This window comes from Sciurus vulgaris, assembly GCF_902686455.1.
Source record: "Sciurus vulgaris genome assembly, chromosome: 12".
In the NCBI taxonomy this organism is placed as follows: Eukaryota; Metazoa; Chordata; class Mammalia; order Rodentia; family Sciuridae; genus Sciurus; species Sciurus vulgaris.
In genome coordinates this window covers 2,489,494-2,508,195 of record NC_136473.1, presented here as the reverse complement: position 1 = coordinate 2,508,195, position 18,702 = coordinate 2,489,494, and the positions used below count along the sequence as shown (strand labels likewise).

Sequence of the window (18,702 nt, the reverse complement as noted above, 5' to 3'; positions counted from 1 at the left end):
TCTTGCGAGTTGGCCTTGGAACGGCTTAGTTCCACAGCTGGTGTCCCCACCCCGTCTGTTTGGCTTCACCCCTTGGTTCCCAGCCCCATGAACTGGTGACCAGGTGTGGTCCTGGCTGTGGGTCTTTGGGATCTGGCTGTGGTGTCTGGCCTCTGTGTCTTTGGGCCTGGGGAGCACCACCGCTGGCCCTCCCTTCCCTTTACCACCTGACCAGCAAGGCCTCCTGCCTCAGAGCACCCGCCCGGAGCTGCTGGGCGCCATCTCCTACTCAGGCCTCGGCTCACACGCAGCCACTCCGTCTTATGCCAGTTTCATTAGTGCCAGGTCCTCCACGATTCACGTGTGGAAGGATGGGAGTTGGGTATGAATGCCGTATCCACGGTGGCCTGCTGGACTGCAGTTCTGTGACGCTATGAGCATAAAAATAGCCCGCCTGCTCAGGAGAGCTGGCCGTGGGGCAGCCAGCGTCCAGCGAGCAGGGACCTGCCCCCCCCACTCTCCAGTTTCCGAGCAGCTCTGCCCTCTGAATGATTTATCGCCACTTGTGTTGGTCTTCTCCACCCAGGTTGATACTGCTTTGCTGATAAAAGTCCTGCTTCTCAGAGAAGGGCGACAGCTGAGTTCACAGCCAGGTCTGGCGGGAGCGGGAGCAGGAGCGGACATCTGGCCTCGAGATGCCTGGGGGCGTGGGGGTGGCCGGAGGGAGACTGGGCCACACACCCCACTGCATGCGGCTACAGAAAGGTTGCTGGAGGAGCTGCTGCTTCCCTGGTCCAGCACTCCCCGTCCTCCAGGGCGGCCACCCTGTGACCCAGGGCCACAGCTCTCCCCCCGCCGGCCTTGCTGCAGAGGCTGTGGGGACAACAAGCCGTATACTCTTCCATGAGACGGTCTTGCCCTCCCCTCAAGGGCTGTGGCCGACCTCGTCCTGCCCTGGAAATTGCAGGGATGTGCCCCTGATGGTCCGACACACAGCATGGTGAGTGGAAGTGACCTGGCAAGCTCTGGGGCTAGGTCCTAAGGGACACAGTCTCTGCTCTGTCCCCTGGGACACACACCTGTGGGGCCCTGAGCCTCACTGCCCTGAGCTTCCATGTTGTGAGGAAGCCCAGGTCACCCAAGGAGGCCACATGTAGGTACTCAGGTGGACAATCCCAACTGAGGCAGCAGGTGACAGCCAGCATGACCAGCACACCCAGAAGGGATATGCGGCAGGGGTCAGTTCTAGCCCCCTGTGGCTGAGCCTAAGCAGCAGGTCTTCCCACTTACTGAGGCCAGCAGAGGGCCATTTCACCGTCCAGTTCCGGGTCTGCTTGTTAAAGAGCAGCAGGAACCGGAGCCGAAGCACAAGCTCACACCTCAGAGCAGGTGAAGGTGTTGGCAAGACCATAGGAGCCCAGCCCCACGCGTCTCTGCTTCCTCCCTTCTGGACGCAGCGAGCATGTAGGTTAGGAGCAGGTCACGGTCCAGCCATGTGCAGGTGGAGCCAAAACCGCCTGCTGGGTGTCACTCACTCCAATCGGAGGCCAGGGTAGGACATCCCTGTTCTGAGGGTACCGAGTTCAGACCTGGGTGACGTTCTTAGAGTGTCCGATGTTCAAATGATTCTTTCCCTAAAACTACTTTAGAATTCAAGAACTCTTTCTGCACGGAGCCAGCGGCCCTTCCAGCAGGGACAGGAGCAGCCTCTGCTGAGTGCTCGCCTCGGCCTGGGGTGTCCCTCTGCTCTGGTGGTGAGCATGGGCGGGACACGGGCTCCACTGCCCCTCTTCTCCCTCTCCTGGCCCCCCACCAGGGACAGTGCTGGGACAGGCAGGTTAGCAAGACTGTCCCGGCCCCTGTTCTCGTGGTGTTTAAAGATGGCCCTTTTCAGGTCAGATACTCTTTTAAGCATATTATTACAGTTAGAATAAAACAAAGCCACATGGATGCTTCTGGGCAGCGAGGAGGTCTGAGGGCACATGCCGCAGGATGCAGATTCACGACTGGCTGCCCTCGGTGGTGGAGGGGTGCAGACGGGGTTAATCGGGGTGCTGGCTGTTCTGTGCTAACCGGTGTGCCGCCGGCTGCCTGTCAAACCCACACTCAGAGGCCTGGAACCCAGAGGCTCTGCTCTGATTCATGCTGGTTGACAGGTGGGATTTTACCCCTTGGCGACTCTCCTCTCACCATCCTTTGAAGCCAGGGTTTCCGTGGGAAAGGGAGGCGGGCAACGCCCACCTGCTTCTTATCTGCCATGGCTGACGCACATCACTGAGGAGAAAGTGACGTGGAGGCTGCGAGTTGGAGTCCTGGCTAGAGACCACCTCCCTACACAGCCTCCATTGGAGCGGAGAAGCAGGAGCCTGGCTGCAGAGGTCCCCATCCCTGCCTCAGAGCGGGCTGGCTTTGTGCTGGCAAAGCCGAATGGACACGGTAGCTTGCTTGGGGCTCCTGAGAGTTGGGGATCTGGCCAGGAAACCTCGATGGCACCAAGCCTCCTCCCAGGGAAGATCTACTAAGCTCTGCAAACTCCATAGAGGACTCTGCAAAAGGCACCTGCACATGAGCCCCTCCGGTCCCCTTGCCAAATCCCTGTGCTGGTACGTGGGAGAAAACACCTTCACCGAGAGACGGGGCCCTCCCCAGCTGGGCTGAAGCACACCGACTTCTATCACCTTTAATAAGACCACATGTTCAAAACACACCATTAGCCTCGGAGAGGCCTACACTGATTCACAATAAAATATTTACAAGCCTGTTCCCATTTTGTTGGTGGAGCACTTAAACCCTTTCTTTGAAAAAAAGTCTCTTCCGTTTCCCTCCAGAGAAACGTGGCAAAATAATGCCAAATAACGATCTTAATGATGTATTCCTGCAGCAGGGGAGCCTTGGTTTTTCCAGGGCTTTTAATTTATTTTATGTTATAAATTAATAATGTATGTATGATGGAGAGGAACTCATTAAACGTAAGTGTCATAAAATAAGGCACTTAGGAAAGGACAGTGCAAAGCGATCCTGATGCAATCTGAATGCTACATTAAGTACAGAAATCATATTTGTTTTCTCTCCACTTAAAGCTGAAAACAGCTGAGAAGGTAAATGTAATTACTATAATACTATTTCAAAAGGTTCAGGAAGCACAAGAATAGAATTTGCTCAAACAGCAGCAAAGGCAGTTTATTCTGGTCAGTCAGATGTTTTGTCTTTGTGAGGAACTCACCCAGACTGTGTGGGGTGTGGCCACAAGGCCAATATGCCCTCTAAACAACTAAGAGCTTCCAAGGCCAAGTTCATACTCTTAGACCCAGGAACTCATCTGAAGCCAGGGGTCCCTCTCAGAACACAATGGCCAAGATGAAAAACACAGGGAAGTTTCCCAGGGGCCCTTAGCTGGAGCCCCTCCTGCTCCTGCCTTTCAGGGCCAGACTGTTGGGGGTAGGTGGGGGCAGATGGAGGGAGGGTGCTGGGCATGTGGCCGCATCTGCTCTGGTTCATGCCTGTGGATGGTGCACCTGTGTTTTGGTGAAGCGGGGCCTGACTCTGAAGCACCAGCACAGACACTGGCTGTATAAAAGGACGTGGTTCAACTTTGTTTTAAAAAGCGGGCATAGCAATTTCCAGTGATTCCTTTCTGTATTGGCTCCCGATTCCTTCACTGAGGAAGGCCCACGTGGAAGATAATATAATGCAATAACAGGAGAAAATCCAGGTGCAAATAATCCTTTCATCCTGTGGCTCGATTAGAAACGAAATGTCAAAGAGATAGGGCATGTGCAAAGGCCATCAGGGAGAGGCCAGTGACAACCAAGGACCACCCCCAAAGGACCCACTGCGCTGCAGCAGGGAGCATCGCCACATCGGCACTGCCAGGGTTTGAGTTCTAGGCCAAACCCTAGACCCAGGGGCGTAAACAGGAATTAGTGCTCCCAACCTCAATGCGAGGAAACGGGAGGTAGAGGAGCCTTGGCCAGAGAGAATTTACCCAAAGTCATGTGGTCTGTAAGCAGCGGGCAAGCGCTCAGACCAGCCTGCCTCAAAGCACAGGTCCCTCCCTCTGCGTGCAGCCTCCCTCGTGGTGTGACCCCGGGCCTGGTGTGGGCCTAGTACTCGAAAGTACTCAAAGGCTGTATGGGCAGAAGGGACAGTGCTGTGGGAGGAACTGTGATGCTGGCTCCCTTGAGGGGGGCGGGCACCCAGGACCACAAGGGCTGCACTGGCAAGGCCAGCGGAGTCAGCGGAAGAAAGTGACATGACGAGGATCACATCTGTCATGGCCTTCTGCAGGGTAGAGGGGGTTTCTCTCTCTCTGCGTTTTAGCTTTCAAAAATACAAAGGGACCTTGCCTCCTAGGCAAATCATCACCTCATGCTTCCTCTGGCTCTGGGTTCATGCCCTAGAACGACATGACACTGGCATGCACCATGCCAGTTCTCGTCCCTTTTCCTGTCAGAGTTCATCTCTGTCAAGAAAAATGTCCATTCATCCTCATACAGCCTAAGATAATGATAGGGCACAGTGCCGGCCTCCCTGATGTGGACTTGACACCAGCTTCAAGACGTTTCTTCATGAGGAGAAAGACCCATCACCTGGGATCATACATCATCACATCATCACATCATCAGACCACCACCATCACCATGATCGTCATTATCATCATCGCCGCCATCATCAACACCGCCATTATCACGATCATCATTAGTACCATCATTGCCACCGCCACCACCACCTCCACCACCACCGCCGCCACCACCACCACCACCACCACCACCACCATCGCCACCACAACCACCACCACCACCACCACCACCACCACCATCGCCACCACAACCACCACCACCACCACCATCGCCGCCACCACCACCACCACCACCACCACCATCGCCGCCACCACCACCACCACCACCACCACCACCATCATCCTTTTACAACCTATGGAGAGCCAGAGCCATGGTTTGAATGAGTTTGGGGATATACCCTTTGAAGTCCCAAATATGGGTAGGAAGCCTCTGAACCAGTTCGGGGCCTTATTCACACAATCACACTTAATTCTGTTCCAGTCAAACCCATGATCCACACAGGAATCATGGGACCCAGAGGAGGGGCACTGGATCTCAATAGCACCTTCAAAAGCAGGTAGTATAGTCTCCAATTTTCAGGTAATGGCTGAGGCCTAGAGTTTTTAGTTGATTTCCCCTATATTCAGCAGCCTAATAAAGCCAGCTGGGTCTCCAGTTCCAGCTGTCTAGTGGCCAGCCCGCATCCTCACCCACTGTCAGGGCCCAGCCTGGGCTGGTAGCCCTCTCCCACTGCTGCTCCATCCTGCTCAGGTGCTGCCTCCGCGTTCCTTCCAATGAGGAAGGAGCATCAACTCAAGTTTTCTTGGTGGCATTTGTGAGAGTCTGCGGCCGAAGAGAACAAGGGACCCCACCCTCTTTCTGGAGTACCTGTGACTTCTTTGATAATCTGGATGAGTTAGATCAGAGAATCCTCAGAGTTCCTCTGGGAACATTCTAGGTCTCCAGCAGGTGATCTTTCACTAAATGTGAAATATTTGAGACTCAGTGTTCCTCTGGCTGGCTCACTAGCCTTGACTCTACGACTAAGAATCACATGGGAAGTAAGAAATGGCTCAGTATTAGCCAGGTGGGGTGGGTGGGCCTCAGCCTCTTGGTCCCACCCACTGACCTGTACAAACCTGCCCGGATTCCCTGTGCCCTCTGCAAGCTGCACAATGAGCCCTGGTCATCTGGCGTATGCAGACACTAACAGCTCCTCAAGACCCGCGGAGGAAGGCCCCCTCCTCTGGGAAGCCACCCTTTCTTGCTTTCCACCTTCTGAGCCCCTGTTACACTGATCTCTCATATCTCCACAGGGACCTTGGTCGGCACCTTGTGCTAGAAATATCACCAAAGCTTTTTCTGAAAATTTCAGCCTGAGGTTTCTTGAACCCCCCAGAGCCACGGCAGTGATTTAGCTGCTCTCTTTAAACCCACATCTTAAACATAAACAGAAGCACTGGAACTGACCTTTTGAAAAATTTCAATACAACTGCAGTAACATTGCTGCTGCTCAAGTTGACAGGCTCTGAAGGGACGAGGTGAAGTGGACAACTTGAAATTGTAGAAGGTCGAGGTCAAATCCCTGTTGTCTACTCAAGGATTAACAGAGGCCTCAGGTAACTGGGGCCGGTGGGGAGGTGGCGGAAGAGGAGAGCAGAGGAGCCCAGGGGGCGGAGTGGCGTTCTGCCTGCCTCAGTACAAATCCAAAATCAGTTGTGGAATACAACACTCTGGACTTGTCTGTGGGTGTTGGGCTGGGATGAAGCCTCTGGGATGAAGCCAGAGCTGCTGACTGAAGTGGGGGATGTGGGGAGGAGACGCTGGAGGAAACAAAGGAGCTAAGCTCTGAGCTATGGTGACCTGAGGGAAGGAGGGCCCCGCAGAGCGGCCGAGCGCAGGAAGGGGATGGGGCAGGTGGACCTCACTCCACTGTGTACGCATGGACGCCTCCTTGAATCCCAGACCTGTGCAGTCTCTGCTGTTCCCCGTCCTTTGTGACTTCCCAGTTAGCTGCTCTGCAGTGGCTGTTCCCCACCTCGGCTGCTCAGTTGGCTATCTGCACGTGTGTGTGTTTGTGTGCGTGTGTGAGAGAGAGAGAGAGTGCGTGCTTGTGTGTGAGCTTGTGTGTATGCAGGTGCGTGTGTGTGGGCGGGTGCTATTTGTCTCAGCAGCAGCCTGACTAAAATCTCCTGGCATGAGGATACGCATGCGTAATCGCCATTACTGACCCCCACCTAAAGACGTTGGCCATATTACAGCCCGCAGCCCCTAAATATGATGTCCATTTCTTCTAAACCAGTTACAAATCAGAGACAAAGGACAAGGCCACCAGCTGAAGGGCTCTGGATGTAGTGCACCATTTTCTAGGCTGTCAGTCCTTGGGGATCAGACGGAACTAGAGAGCTGTGTGGGCACTAGGAGGAACCACAGAGGCAGGGGGACCAACATGGGATATTTTATCCTTTCCTCCACCCCAGTCACTGAGCTGATGACTAGAATAGTGCTCTTGAACTCCACTGGAGGCCAAGTAGGTCAGCCTCCTTGCCAATGGACTCCTGGGACAAGGAAGCACCTTCTCCCACTGGGTTCCAAAGGTTCGACCTCTACCCTAGTGCTCAGCAGGACTAGGCAGAGGAGGCAGGCAGGGGAGGCTTACCGAGGAAGGAATGACGGAGCCAGTGATCAGCCAGTGCTTCCCCGAAGGCTTGCTCTGCTAGAGGCAGGGGATGCCAGGGTGAGCACAGGCACAGGCAGGCTCCAGGCAGAGGCCAAGTCCTCCCCTCAGGATCCGGGCTCCATCTTCCCCTGCGGCCTCAACACCATCTGGCACACTCCCACCTATTCACTGCTCCTCTCCACTAGAAAGCCAGCTCCGTGAGGCAGAGATCTGCCCTTCTTACAGGCACACAGTATTCCTGGTGCCTGGAGCAGCCCCTGGCATGTGAAGGCCCTGGGCAGATGTGGGAGAATGACAGAGTACCTCCAGCCTCCAGTCCGGCCACTGACAGACTTCAGAGGGGCCTCAGCCTGATGAACGAGTGTTGGTAGGGACTGGCTGGAACGTGTCTGGGGCTCTCTCCAGAAAGGGAAAGCCACCGCTGTGTCCAGGGTGAGGCCTGACAGGCAGGGAGACACAGGCCACCACTGATTATCACCACCTTGCCTCAGCACCCGCCACTGTGCCTGAAAATTTGTATGAATACTCCCTGGGAAGAAGATCTCCCACTTATTTTCAGAGTACTGGAGTCTGATGGAGATGACAGTTGTGAAATGATTTTCATCAACACAAGAGCTTGCTGCAGGCTGAAGAAGTTGGCAGTTCAAAGCAGGAGACCTGGCTCTGTAATATTTCAAGACTGGCACTTGAAGTTCTTGCTCAGGAACTAGGCACCCCACCCCCACACACACCCAACAGACACCTGACAGTCATCCCACCTCCTAGTGTGAAATGGGAACATAAGTGGGACCGGGTAAAATCAGCTCCATGAATCAAGGCCACTCTGGTTGTAGCTGCTTTACTCAGAAGCTTTTGGAGCTCAGAGGCCTAGCGAATAAAGCCCCACTCCTGAGCTGGCCCCACACCCTTCCCACCTGCGTCTCCACCTGCCTGTAGGCCTGAGACCTCCTCCACCCTGTCCTCAGTCTGGCCCCAGTTGTCACCCACCTCCTCCTTTATCCTACTCTGCTTTTGCATGGGCCTCTGTCCCGCTTGGTCGTGAGCTCCTGCCCTCGTGCCCTGGGCACACGACGTGGAGGAAGAGTTGGTGGACTGGGCCCACCTGCAGCCGGCTCCATCCCATGCTCTACGCAGCGGCAGGAGCGACGGCTTCCTAAAGACACGAGCTGACCACCCTCTGAAGGTTCCTGCACAGATGCCAGAACTGAATCTGCTCTGCAGGGAGCAGGAGGCTTGCCAGCATCTGCCCCTCCCCTCGAGTCACTTCCCACACTCCCGGGAGCGCTCCCTCGGGGCCCGTCTCCGTCTGCGCAGGGTGTTCTTGACCTCCTCCTTCAGCGCTGGCGGGCCATCTGCCTTCCTGGCTCCCTTCCTCCTGGAAACCTTTCCACTCCGCCAGGACACACAGAACCAGGCTTCTCTGCGCTGGCTCCCCAGCAGGCACCCCACCTCGTTCAGCTAACTCCCTTGGCAGGTTTTGGGATCCTTGGGGACAGGGACCATTTATCATTGCATCCCTAGTACCTCACCTAGAGAAGACAAAATAACCACTGCAGGACAAAGCAATTCCCAGGTGGGAACTGCTCCACTCTGCTCCTTACTCTGAACAGCAAGTGAACCTTGCAGCCACAAGACCCAACGTGGTTCCTGTGGCAATTTGTACAGCTAGGTACACATGCCAGCCTCCTGCAGCACTGCCAGAGATCCACACTGCCCTCTCCCTTCCTTGGCTCTGAATGGCATTTCAGTGCCTGGACAGACTGGCGCTACAGCTCAGAGGAAAACATCTGTTGCCATTACCACACCTCCACGCAGGAGGTAGATATATGATAGCAGAGAACAGGTCACTGCTGCTGGAAGTTCTCAGAAGACCTTCTGACATGACTGCACATGCCCAGATTTACTTCTGCTTGGATTCTGCTGGTGGTGGTAGCCATTAGGGCCTGGGAAGCCACCTCTCTCCTAGGGTCAGAGAGGCCTGGAGGTGGTGTGTCCTCACCCCTCTCTGGACAGTCTCTCCAGGCTGCAGAGCTGACATGGCCTTCCCTGCACCACCCTGGATGCAGCACATGGCTCTCCAAGAGACTGTGGCACCCGGGGCACTGAAGCTTTTCCTCGGACGGAGCTGTCCCCAAGTTCTGGGCACTGCTGCTTCCGGGCATTTTGTGTCCATCCTGCCAGGTCAGGCAGTTGTCAGCAAGAAGCAGGAAAGACACGGTGGGGTGCTCCCCACGGGGAGGAGGAGCCCTGGGTGCTCCAGCTGGGAATCAGTCAGGCTGAGAGGTCTGTGGCTCGGGTCCTGATTCCTGACTACAGTGCCTGATGTGATCAGAGCCCTGCCCGTGATCCAGGATGTCCCGTGCAGCAGGGTTGATTTCTCAAGAGGAACACAAGTGTGGAACTGCAGGGCTCCGCTCTTCTGCAGCTTGGACAGGCCACTGCAAGGCGGCCGTGAACAAAGCACCCGTGCATCTTCCCATGCAGCCCACAGGTGCTCAGGCACAGCATCCCCTGAATCTATGTGGGGTACTGCAGATAACAGGACACTCTCACATACAGCGGCTCGTTCGATCACACAGCAATCTCCTGTGCGAGGAGAGCTATGAATCATCCACTTATAAACAGGCATCTCTGGGAGCCTGCATGGTACACCCACAGAGCCTCCCCTCCCCAGTGCCAGAGAACCAGGGCTGCGGCAGCAAGTCACACTCAGTTCTATGTGGCCAGGTGAGTCTTGGCTCCTACATTTGGTCAGATCATCTGCATTTTTAATAACCTACAGCTGAGACTTAACAACTCCAGATCCATTACAGTCATGGTGCAGCCTGCCAGCCAGCAGCACCAGGCTGTCGCGGATGCTCCCCAGGACAGCAGCTTCTCAGACCACCCAGAAGCCCTGCATCAGATTGACCTGGCCTACAAGCCCAAGGAGCTCCGTGCCAGGGACCTTCCCTTCCTCTCTGCTTTGCCTGTCTCCTCCAGCTTCACCTGGAGATAGCAGCTCAGCGGGAGAGGGGCCTGCAGAGAGAAACTTCATCTGGCTGCTTCCTGATCACTAGGAGAAGCTAGCTTGTCTGTCCAGCCCCACTCTCTGTGCAATGGGTGTCTACTGGCCTCCTGTCTCCCAGCTCCCTGTGAAGACTACTAGCCAAGGACCCCTTTCCTTGCAGGCCCTGCATCTGCTGTCTCATAAATTCTGATAAAAGCATCAAGATAGAAGATGGCATTTTAGTGCTCCTTGATTCTGGGAATCCAAAGTGAAAGTGCTCCTCATCTGAGCTGGGACAGCTCTTGCCTAAGGAGGGCCTGTTGTAACATTCAAATTCTTCTCTCCCCTCCTGGAGGGAGACTCTCTCTTCCCTGCTCTTGCGGCGGGCATGGCTTCTCTGAATATTCAATACCTGGTTGGAAAATGAGCAGCTCTGCTCAGCCGTGGGCTGACAGACTGCAACTAGAAAGGTTTTTATTGAGAAGTGGAGCTGAGCTTTGGTAAGAGAAATCGGGCGCGGTTTTAACTGCTTCACTAATCAAGGTAGGATCTGCAGACTCCCACTGTTCCCCAGTCAATGCACAGGTCACTGCAAGGTTGTCTGAATTCTCGCTGGATGCTTTTCACAGGAAGGCAACAGGCCACAGTCAAGGTGTGGTGTCTCTCTGTGTACGATGGACCTGCTTCAATGACCCTTCTTTTCCCTACCTTGACCTTTCAACTGAGCTTGACTCCTTTGGCGTGGTTTCCAGGACAGCAGTTTAAGTGTTGCTGGGCCTGCCCTAAGTGGCCAGGCCTTGTACTCAGGCATGACCATGGCCTCGCTCAGGAGTGGCTACCGTCAGAGAGGGGCCCTTCCAGCGAGCGGATGGCAGCAAGGAGCCTTCATCTCTGCTCCCCGTATTTCTCCATGGAGAAAGGGCATGAGACTCACTTTCAGCCTTTGCCAGGGGCATTCAGGGCCTCCCTGGTAATTTCTGGCTGGCCCTGAGCAACAGGTTGAAGTCAGCCCGAGGACACCCGGGTCCTGGGCTCTTTGTCCTGCTTGCCTTGTCCCCAGTATTTGTCCCAACCCTTTCCACTGAGGAGACACGCGAGGCTGGCTGGGTGGCTCAGCTGATGAGGGTGGCTCCCCCAGAGCCCGTTCCTCTAGAACTCCTCCTCGGCTTTACAAGGGGTCATTTAAAGGATCCAAGTCAAGTTTCCTCTGGATATTTAAGATGTGCGGCACTTGCATCTCCAACCCTAAGTCTCTGGGGACATAAGGGTGAATCACCAAGAGAAATTCTGGTCCCAATCTAGAATTCCACTTCCAAACCACTTTCCTCCATAGCTCCAGTGGTGGCCTTATCAATCTGTGGTTTGTAAGGGCAACTTTAGGACAGGGCCAGAGCTGAAGGGGACATTCAGTAGGACTTGGCCATTTTATGGGGGTGTGTGTTGGGTGGGGTGGGGTGAAGTGGTTGTCATCAACTGCAATTGCTGCTCACCTCTGGGACTGATAAAATACAAGTTTCCAGGGCCTACAGGGACATCTTGGCCAGCAGTTGTTCTTAGGGTTTTTGACTGAGGCAGATTCAGGCCAGCCCTCCACACAGCCCACGTGGGTCTCCGCCCGGGCAACATGAAATGCACTATCAGCTGGATGAGCCGGGTCAACATCAACAAGGGGCCCCCAGGGGAGGGCTGTTGCAGACTGAGATGGGGGCAGGGGGTCAAGGTCGGGTTTCTGGGCTTATTTGGAAAGGGGCATCATTCCAGTGGGCTGTATATAAGAAAATGAAGTCAACGAAGTCCACACGTGGCTGCTTCCTGTCACTACACTGCCAGACACCCAGACCTTGCAATCACATACTGAAGGAGTCAATGTCTTGCTTCCAGGCACCTGGCTCCTTGGACTCGCGGTCCTTGCCCCAGACTGGCGGGGCTCTCCCTGCCTGAGCCACCAGTTCTGCTCCATTTCTAGCTTCCTGGGACCTGCACTGGCCTCTCTGGAGGGCAGGGGCTGGTGTCCGAGTCACCATGAACCGAAGTGGACTTCCAGGAGGCAGCCTCCTCCTGCTTCACAGAAAGGAAGGCGCGCATGGTGCTGCGGCGCTGGAGGTGGAGGCGGGAGGCACCAGCAGCCCGGGTGGGGAGGATTCTGGTCCTGCCCTGGTGAATGAGCAGGTGCACTCAGACGGTCCGCAGCTCACACCTCCCACCAGCGCGAGCATCCCGGGACAGCCCAGGACAGCCTGGGACAGGTGGCTGCGGTCAAGAGGGCCTACCTGTATCTCTGCTTCACAGACTGTTTCTCGGCGGACTTGCAGACGTGCCCCGCGTAATATAATGGGAAGAACAGAAAGTTCCAGTTGGTGGCAAACCAGGTGAGGGTGAAGGGTGCGTCGAACTTGGCGAAGGTGAGCTTGGCGAGCTGCGTGGAGCCAGCCCAGGAGGCACACACACACAGCACCACCGCCACGCCCCAAAAGGTCTTGTGCAGCTGTTCCCGTGAGCACGTCCAGTGGCGGTGGCTGGTCCTCCCGCCGGCCTCTGCCCCGCCCGGCGCCTGGGCCTCTGCCGGGCCTGGGGGCTCCCGGGGGCGCTCCTCCCCTGGGGAAGAGAAGGCGGTTAATGGCCTGCGGACTGTGGAGTTGGGGCTCAGGGCAGCTCCTGCACACGGGCAGCCCAGGACGGCCTCCAAGAGCCTTCCCAGCCAGGCTCCACTGCCCCACCTCCCAGGACCCACTGGAAACACAGTCTCAGGCCTTTGTCAGGCTCCTGAACCAGAACATGATTCCAACAGGGGACCTGCCTGCCTGGGTTTGTGAAAATTCTGCAGAGCATCCAGCAGTTGACATGTTCTGATTCCCTCAGTTCAGTTCACTGGAGCCAAGTGCTGTGGGATGCTGGGAGGCCCCGGGAGGGGCTTCCCACCCAGGGATGGCAGGCCTTGACCTCCAAAGGTCCCCTGCCTTGGCAGGAGCTCCTGCTGCCTGTTACAGACAGGCTCTCCTTGCTCTGCCAGGTCACCATGGACCCATCTGCTCTAATTCGCTTCTGTGGATGAACACTGGTCCCTCTTTGAAGCTTTACTTAAAAACCGCAGCCTCTGGCAGCTGGTGTGTGAGAGGCCACAGACACGACACTCCATTGTAGAGCCGTGTCACTTGGGGAAACCGGGCTGCGCCGCGAGCTGCTCCTGCAGAGCACTGGGAGGTGAAGGGCGTTATTTTGCACTGTTTGCTTTTCATTCACCATGTGTTTGCCAGTCAGCCGGAAAGTCAGACAGCGGTGGCTGGTGTCAGTCACCATGAGCAGAAGTGGACTTCCGGGAGGCAGCCCACTCGCCCGGGGTGTGCTGCCTGGCACTGAGCTCAATGACACCCGTGCTAAGACACCTCACCACAGGGTACAGGAAACGAGGGTCTCTGTATATGGTTTAAACTTCATGGTCCTTGAATAACATTAAACCAAATTTTGTATGCTTTCTGAATTAGTTCTGTGGGGCGAAATCCTGATTCAACATAGACCCTTAAATAGGTGCTAGCTAAGGACTGTGTCTTTTCTAGTCGCAGGTCGACAGGTGTTCAAGACAGGTGGAGGACTGACCCGAACCTGTCGGATGCGGCTTCGCTGCCTTCATCATCTGCTTTAGTGACATGTAATCTCTTGGCTTTCCTTTGTGTGTATATATCCATCTTGAAGCCCTGGAAAACCAAGTGTGTAGGCCCCTGGGAGCTGCTGACACATGCCTATCTGTGTCCCAACTGCAGGTGGGAGCAGCACAGGAGGCAGAAGACAGAGTCCCAGCCTCTGCTTTCCCTCCTCCCACCAGGACTCCTTAACTCTGCTCGTGGTGAATTCCCACAACTGAAGGCGAATTCCATTCCGGGTAGAAGCACACAGATTCACTGTACACCCCGACTACCTGCCAGTTTTGATCAGCCTCGGCAGCCCTTCGTTGCTGGACAACAGGGTGCGTGGGGGAGGTGGCTAGGGAGCCTTCTCGCTAAATGAAGCTCTGCCACCAGCTCCCAAGGAAAGTCGGCTGTGGAGCTGAAGAGGCGGCCTCATCGTCAAACCCAGCTTAAGGATGGACAGCTGGGGAGGCTGGGGACCCAGGAATTTGAATCAGGGCATATTTCCCCAGTTAATGTTTTGTTATAACAAATTAAGCTTTAGGACTTGGGGAACCGAGCGGTGGGGCTGTGCAGCATGTACAGGGAAGGAGACCACCAGACCCTGTAATTTTATGTTGTGCTTCAACAGTTCTCTAACCTTGTGCCCTCTCCGATCCTCTGACCAAGGGAATAGTAACAACGCACAAAGCAGAGACACTGTAAACAAAACTCAGCACTCTTATTTAAAAAGAACATGCAGGATGGAACTGTGTTTTCAAACGTGCAATGCAGGTAATACGCATGATAAGACAAAAGGATTCCATGGCCACTAAGTTTGGAAAACACTAAATTTAACTGATAGGTTCTTTGCTCTGGGAATATTAGGGCACAGAGTTTGCTGCTGTAGCCTGTAGCCTGCCTGCCATCTTTGTTAAGTGGGTGACATCTGTGTGGGTCCTAGTGTACCCTAGAACCCACTTTGAAAAACAGCGGAATAGACCCTGAAAAAGTAACAGACAACAAAGTCTAATTCATTGCAAACCCTCCAGTCACTGCACTGAGTCTCTCGTAATAATAATCACCTATCACATCACCTCACACATTCTTACTACTTCTAGATACCTCCTCCCTCACATAAACACAGAACATTCTTTATCAATATGTTATGAAAGAACTGACAAGCAAGGATGAAAAGCAGCCCATGATCAGAGAGCTCTCGCTGCGGGTGCTGCTGCTGCCTACGCGCAGCCTCTTGCCTGTGCGGGACACGGAGTCCCCCAGACCTGTGCTTCTTCCACACACAGACCCAGACACACGCACACAGCAGAAGCGGGATTGCGTTGTTTTCGTCCTGTATTTATTTAACCTAACGCATCACCGCCCAGACTTTACCACGCTCACGGGGCTGTGTGCAGTAATGAGACCTAGGCACCTCTCGACTGGCCAGGAGATCACCATGAAGCTTCTGCCCCGTCCAGACTTTGGTGTAGGAAGTGTGAGGTGTGATCGCTGTTCTTCAGGCAGCCTGGGAGTGACGGAGCACTGTTATGTGCAAACTGCAGACTTCTGTCTACAATCGTAACAGGCAGTCACCAAGAGAGCGTGGCTGTGGGCCCCGGGGTGCTAGTGACTGGAGTCAGGGGAGGCTGCTCCCGGGGCTGAGCCCGGCAGGATGGAAGGGCTCTGAGTTAGGGAGGAGCCAAGCCCAGCATCATGGCATGTGTGACCTGCTCGGAGGCAGCAAGCTGGATGAAGCTGGGGCCACCTGCAATCTACCTGCCTCGCCCTGTGGGGATGCTAATCACGCAGCAGAAGAAACTACCAGGTTTGTGGAAGGGACGGGAGCAAATCCAGATGTCAACGGACCCTCCTTCAGTAAGGAAGCGCAAGCCACGGGCTAAAATGGTGGAAGAATAAACCTAAGCGACACAACAAGTTTAGTTCTCAAGCACGTGTTTCTCCACCAGTGGAAACACAGGCTGCGTTTCCCCCACCAGACTGTCTGCAGGGCCACCTTCCACGAGCTGTCCAGTTAACACCCGAACAGGTTCAGGCATGGAGTCACGGCGAGGAGCGCATCATCCCTCCCTGGGAGCCTCTCAAATCTTCAGGTGCAGGAAGCTTCCGTGACTCGCCCTCCTAAACTTTAGGTCAAGGGATGCCTGTTTGATTTCACTCCATTAGAGCCGAGAGAGGCGGTGCCTCCAGGAAATCAATACTGAATTAGCCTCGTGCAGCTCCTCTGGCCATTAGTGCGCGACTAGGGGTCCTATTTATGTCACCTTGCTCACACTCCCCACCCCCTCTGCTGGCAGACCGTCTGCTTATGATCTTGTACCCTGAATTCCACTCCTGCCCTGTAGGCAGCAGCTCCGGAGCGAGACGGATCATGCCCTCTGGCCAACAGTGGTACCAACAGACACTCAAGTGTGGTTTCAAGCATCTGCCGGTAACTGTGTCACCTCTAGATGCTCCATTTGTGCTACTTAATCCCCCCAGACATACTGCAGGGCAGGTGGGTCCTCCCCAGCCCTGCTGCCTGAGTATGAGAGAGACAGAGGGAGAGAGAGTAGGGGTGTGCCCTCTTGTGCACAAGGGATAGTCTTTGCACTGAGACGTGTAACCACGCCTGTGCTCATGAGTCCATCTGAGCTGTCTCAGAATCTGGAGGGCGGCCAGCACACAGTGTGAGTCCCACCTCGCGCACAGTCCCGCTCCATGCCAGTCCCCAGCGGGACTTACAGAGGAGTCACACTCTGGCCCAGCAGAAGCGATACCCAAGCAAAGGCAATGTCCAGATCACAGTGTGTGAGCAGAGGTCTAGCCTAGCCACTAGCCCATTTGGGGGCCATGAACTGTCCACTGCTCTTCCCTGAGACAATGTCAAATTGGGTGCTTCTCATGGTGGTGTGGTGGGAGCATCTCCACAATGAGGAAGCAATTAGGATTGGAAAGTCATTTGCTGTCCCCCGAAACTTCCCGAGAAAACACCAATGTTTCTTTGACCAGCTCCCCTGAGGCCCTCTATGGAAAAGTCTCCAGAAAGAGCCTGTCCTTAGGGTAAGGGGTCCTGGGGCCAAAGACACCACTGTCTGGCATGGCCCAAGCCTCCTGCAAGCAGAGAGCAGGAAATGTTTCTCAACTGGCATCTACACCCACAGGACCCACACGAATATTTCCATAGCTTTACCAAGGTGCAGTTTTCATCTTAAGTGTGCAGTGCAGTGATGCGGAGCAAATGGATAGCATTGAGAACGATGGTGCAGATTTAGAGTCACTCCAAAATGAATCCTCCTGCCCCCTATTGCCAGCCTCTACCCCGGGCCGCTGGGATCTGCTTACTTCTCTAAAACTTGCTTATTCTGGACATTTCATATACTTATGCAGACTTCCACCTCTGGCTTCTTTCATTTAGCACAGTGTTTTGGGGGTTTGTCCATGTCATAGCACATGTTAACAGTTCATTCTTTTTAGGGCTGAATAGTATTCCATTGTGTGGATATACCACATTGTTTATCCACTCAACTATCCATGGGCGAGTGGGTTGCTTCTAGCTCGGGGCTATGGTGAATGATCTGCTATGAACGTATGTGTAAGTCTTTGTGCGGATGCATAGACTATGTTCATATTTTCTTGGGTGGACTCGTTACATTTTAGGCCACTTGTCCACTAATCTTATCTACCACCTCCTCTGGGGCACAAGGCAGACAGAGCTCTTCCCAGCAGGGTGTGCTCAGTCCAGGGTTTGGAGAGCACACATCTAGCAGGGGCAGAGATTCTCATTCCATCTCCAGGGGCACAGCCGAGAACTGCCCAGAGAACCAGAGCACACACTTTTTTTTTTTCCTGGACTGCCCAGGGAAAGACAAAGCCTGATGAACGACTTTCCATTTATTGGTCACTGATGGATACACCAGCTCAGGGCCTGGCCACCAAACCAAACAGCATTTACAGAACAGAACTGTAAATCCAAATTAAATAACTTTTGCAAGATGAGGAGCCTGGAAGAAAGCTTTTGCTTATGGTTTTCTGCAAATGTAATTTATCTTCCCAAAATGCATTTTGGGTTTTGTTTAACTCATCTACTCGTTAAATACTTGCTCAGTGAGTTTACGTGTGACCCTCTTTTCTTAAGCAGTGGTGTGGAGGGAAGGGAAGGATTGCAGAAGGGCGGTCACAAGTCCCAGGCCACCTCCTGCCCCCGGTGTCCAAAGGCAATCCTTGTGTCCCAACTCCACTTGCCCTTGCTGAACTGTCTACATAGGTTCCCGGACCTTGGCTCAGAAAACAATTCTGCTCTTCATACATGTCCAAGGCCTCGTCTCTGCTCCTGCCTAGCACTGGTCCCAGGGAAAGAAAGATCTACGGGCAACTGGAGCTGGATGCTGGCCCTGAGAAAGCAGGTGGAGTACAGGGGAAGGGAGCTGGTGGAGCTCCCAGCACATGCGCAGTCTGCGGGAGATGTCCTGCGTCTCCCCACCACCAGGGTGGCCCCAGGATGATCACAGACTGCACCATGTTTACGTCCGGGGCGCAACGTGGGCTGAGCATGCAGCAGGTGCTCTTGCAGACTCTGCAGGTAGCTCTGAGAGTCACTGTCTCCAAGGTCACAGGTTGGTGAGTGACTGAGAAACAGTTCCAACTCAGGTCTGGCCCACCTCAAAGCAAGAATAAGAATGGAGAGCCTCCTCCTCCTCCCCTTTCCAAGCTGATCAGGGCAGTGGTGTTAAGAAGCTCAGTCTGAACTCAGTAACACTAAAGAGGGACTTCATGTCTGCAGAGGACAGACCTCATTTTTCAACTTGGAACAGCCAGAGTTTATGTGGTATTTGGGGTTGGGATTTGGTGCCCTGGAATATGAGAGTGTCATGGACTGAATGAATGTCCCAA

At 54.5% G+C, this 18,702-nt stretch overlaps 1 protein-coding gene across 3 annotated transcripts in view; it reads right to left on the bottom strand.

Moving 5' to 3' along the window:
* The window catches only part of SLC35F3 (solute carrier family 35 member F3), a 245,497-nt gene that overhangs the window by 52,030 nt on the left and 174,765 nt on the right, over positions 1–18,702 (bottom strand). For all 3 annotated transcript variants that reach the window (XM_079106862.1, XM_079106864.1, XM_079106863.1), the window contains one exon: positions 12,478–12,802. In XM_079106862.1, coding sequence (XP_078962988.1) covers positions 12,478–12,802 — 325 coding nt within the window. The remainder of the gene's footprint in view (positions 1–12,477; positions 12,803–18,702) is intronic.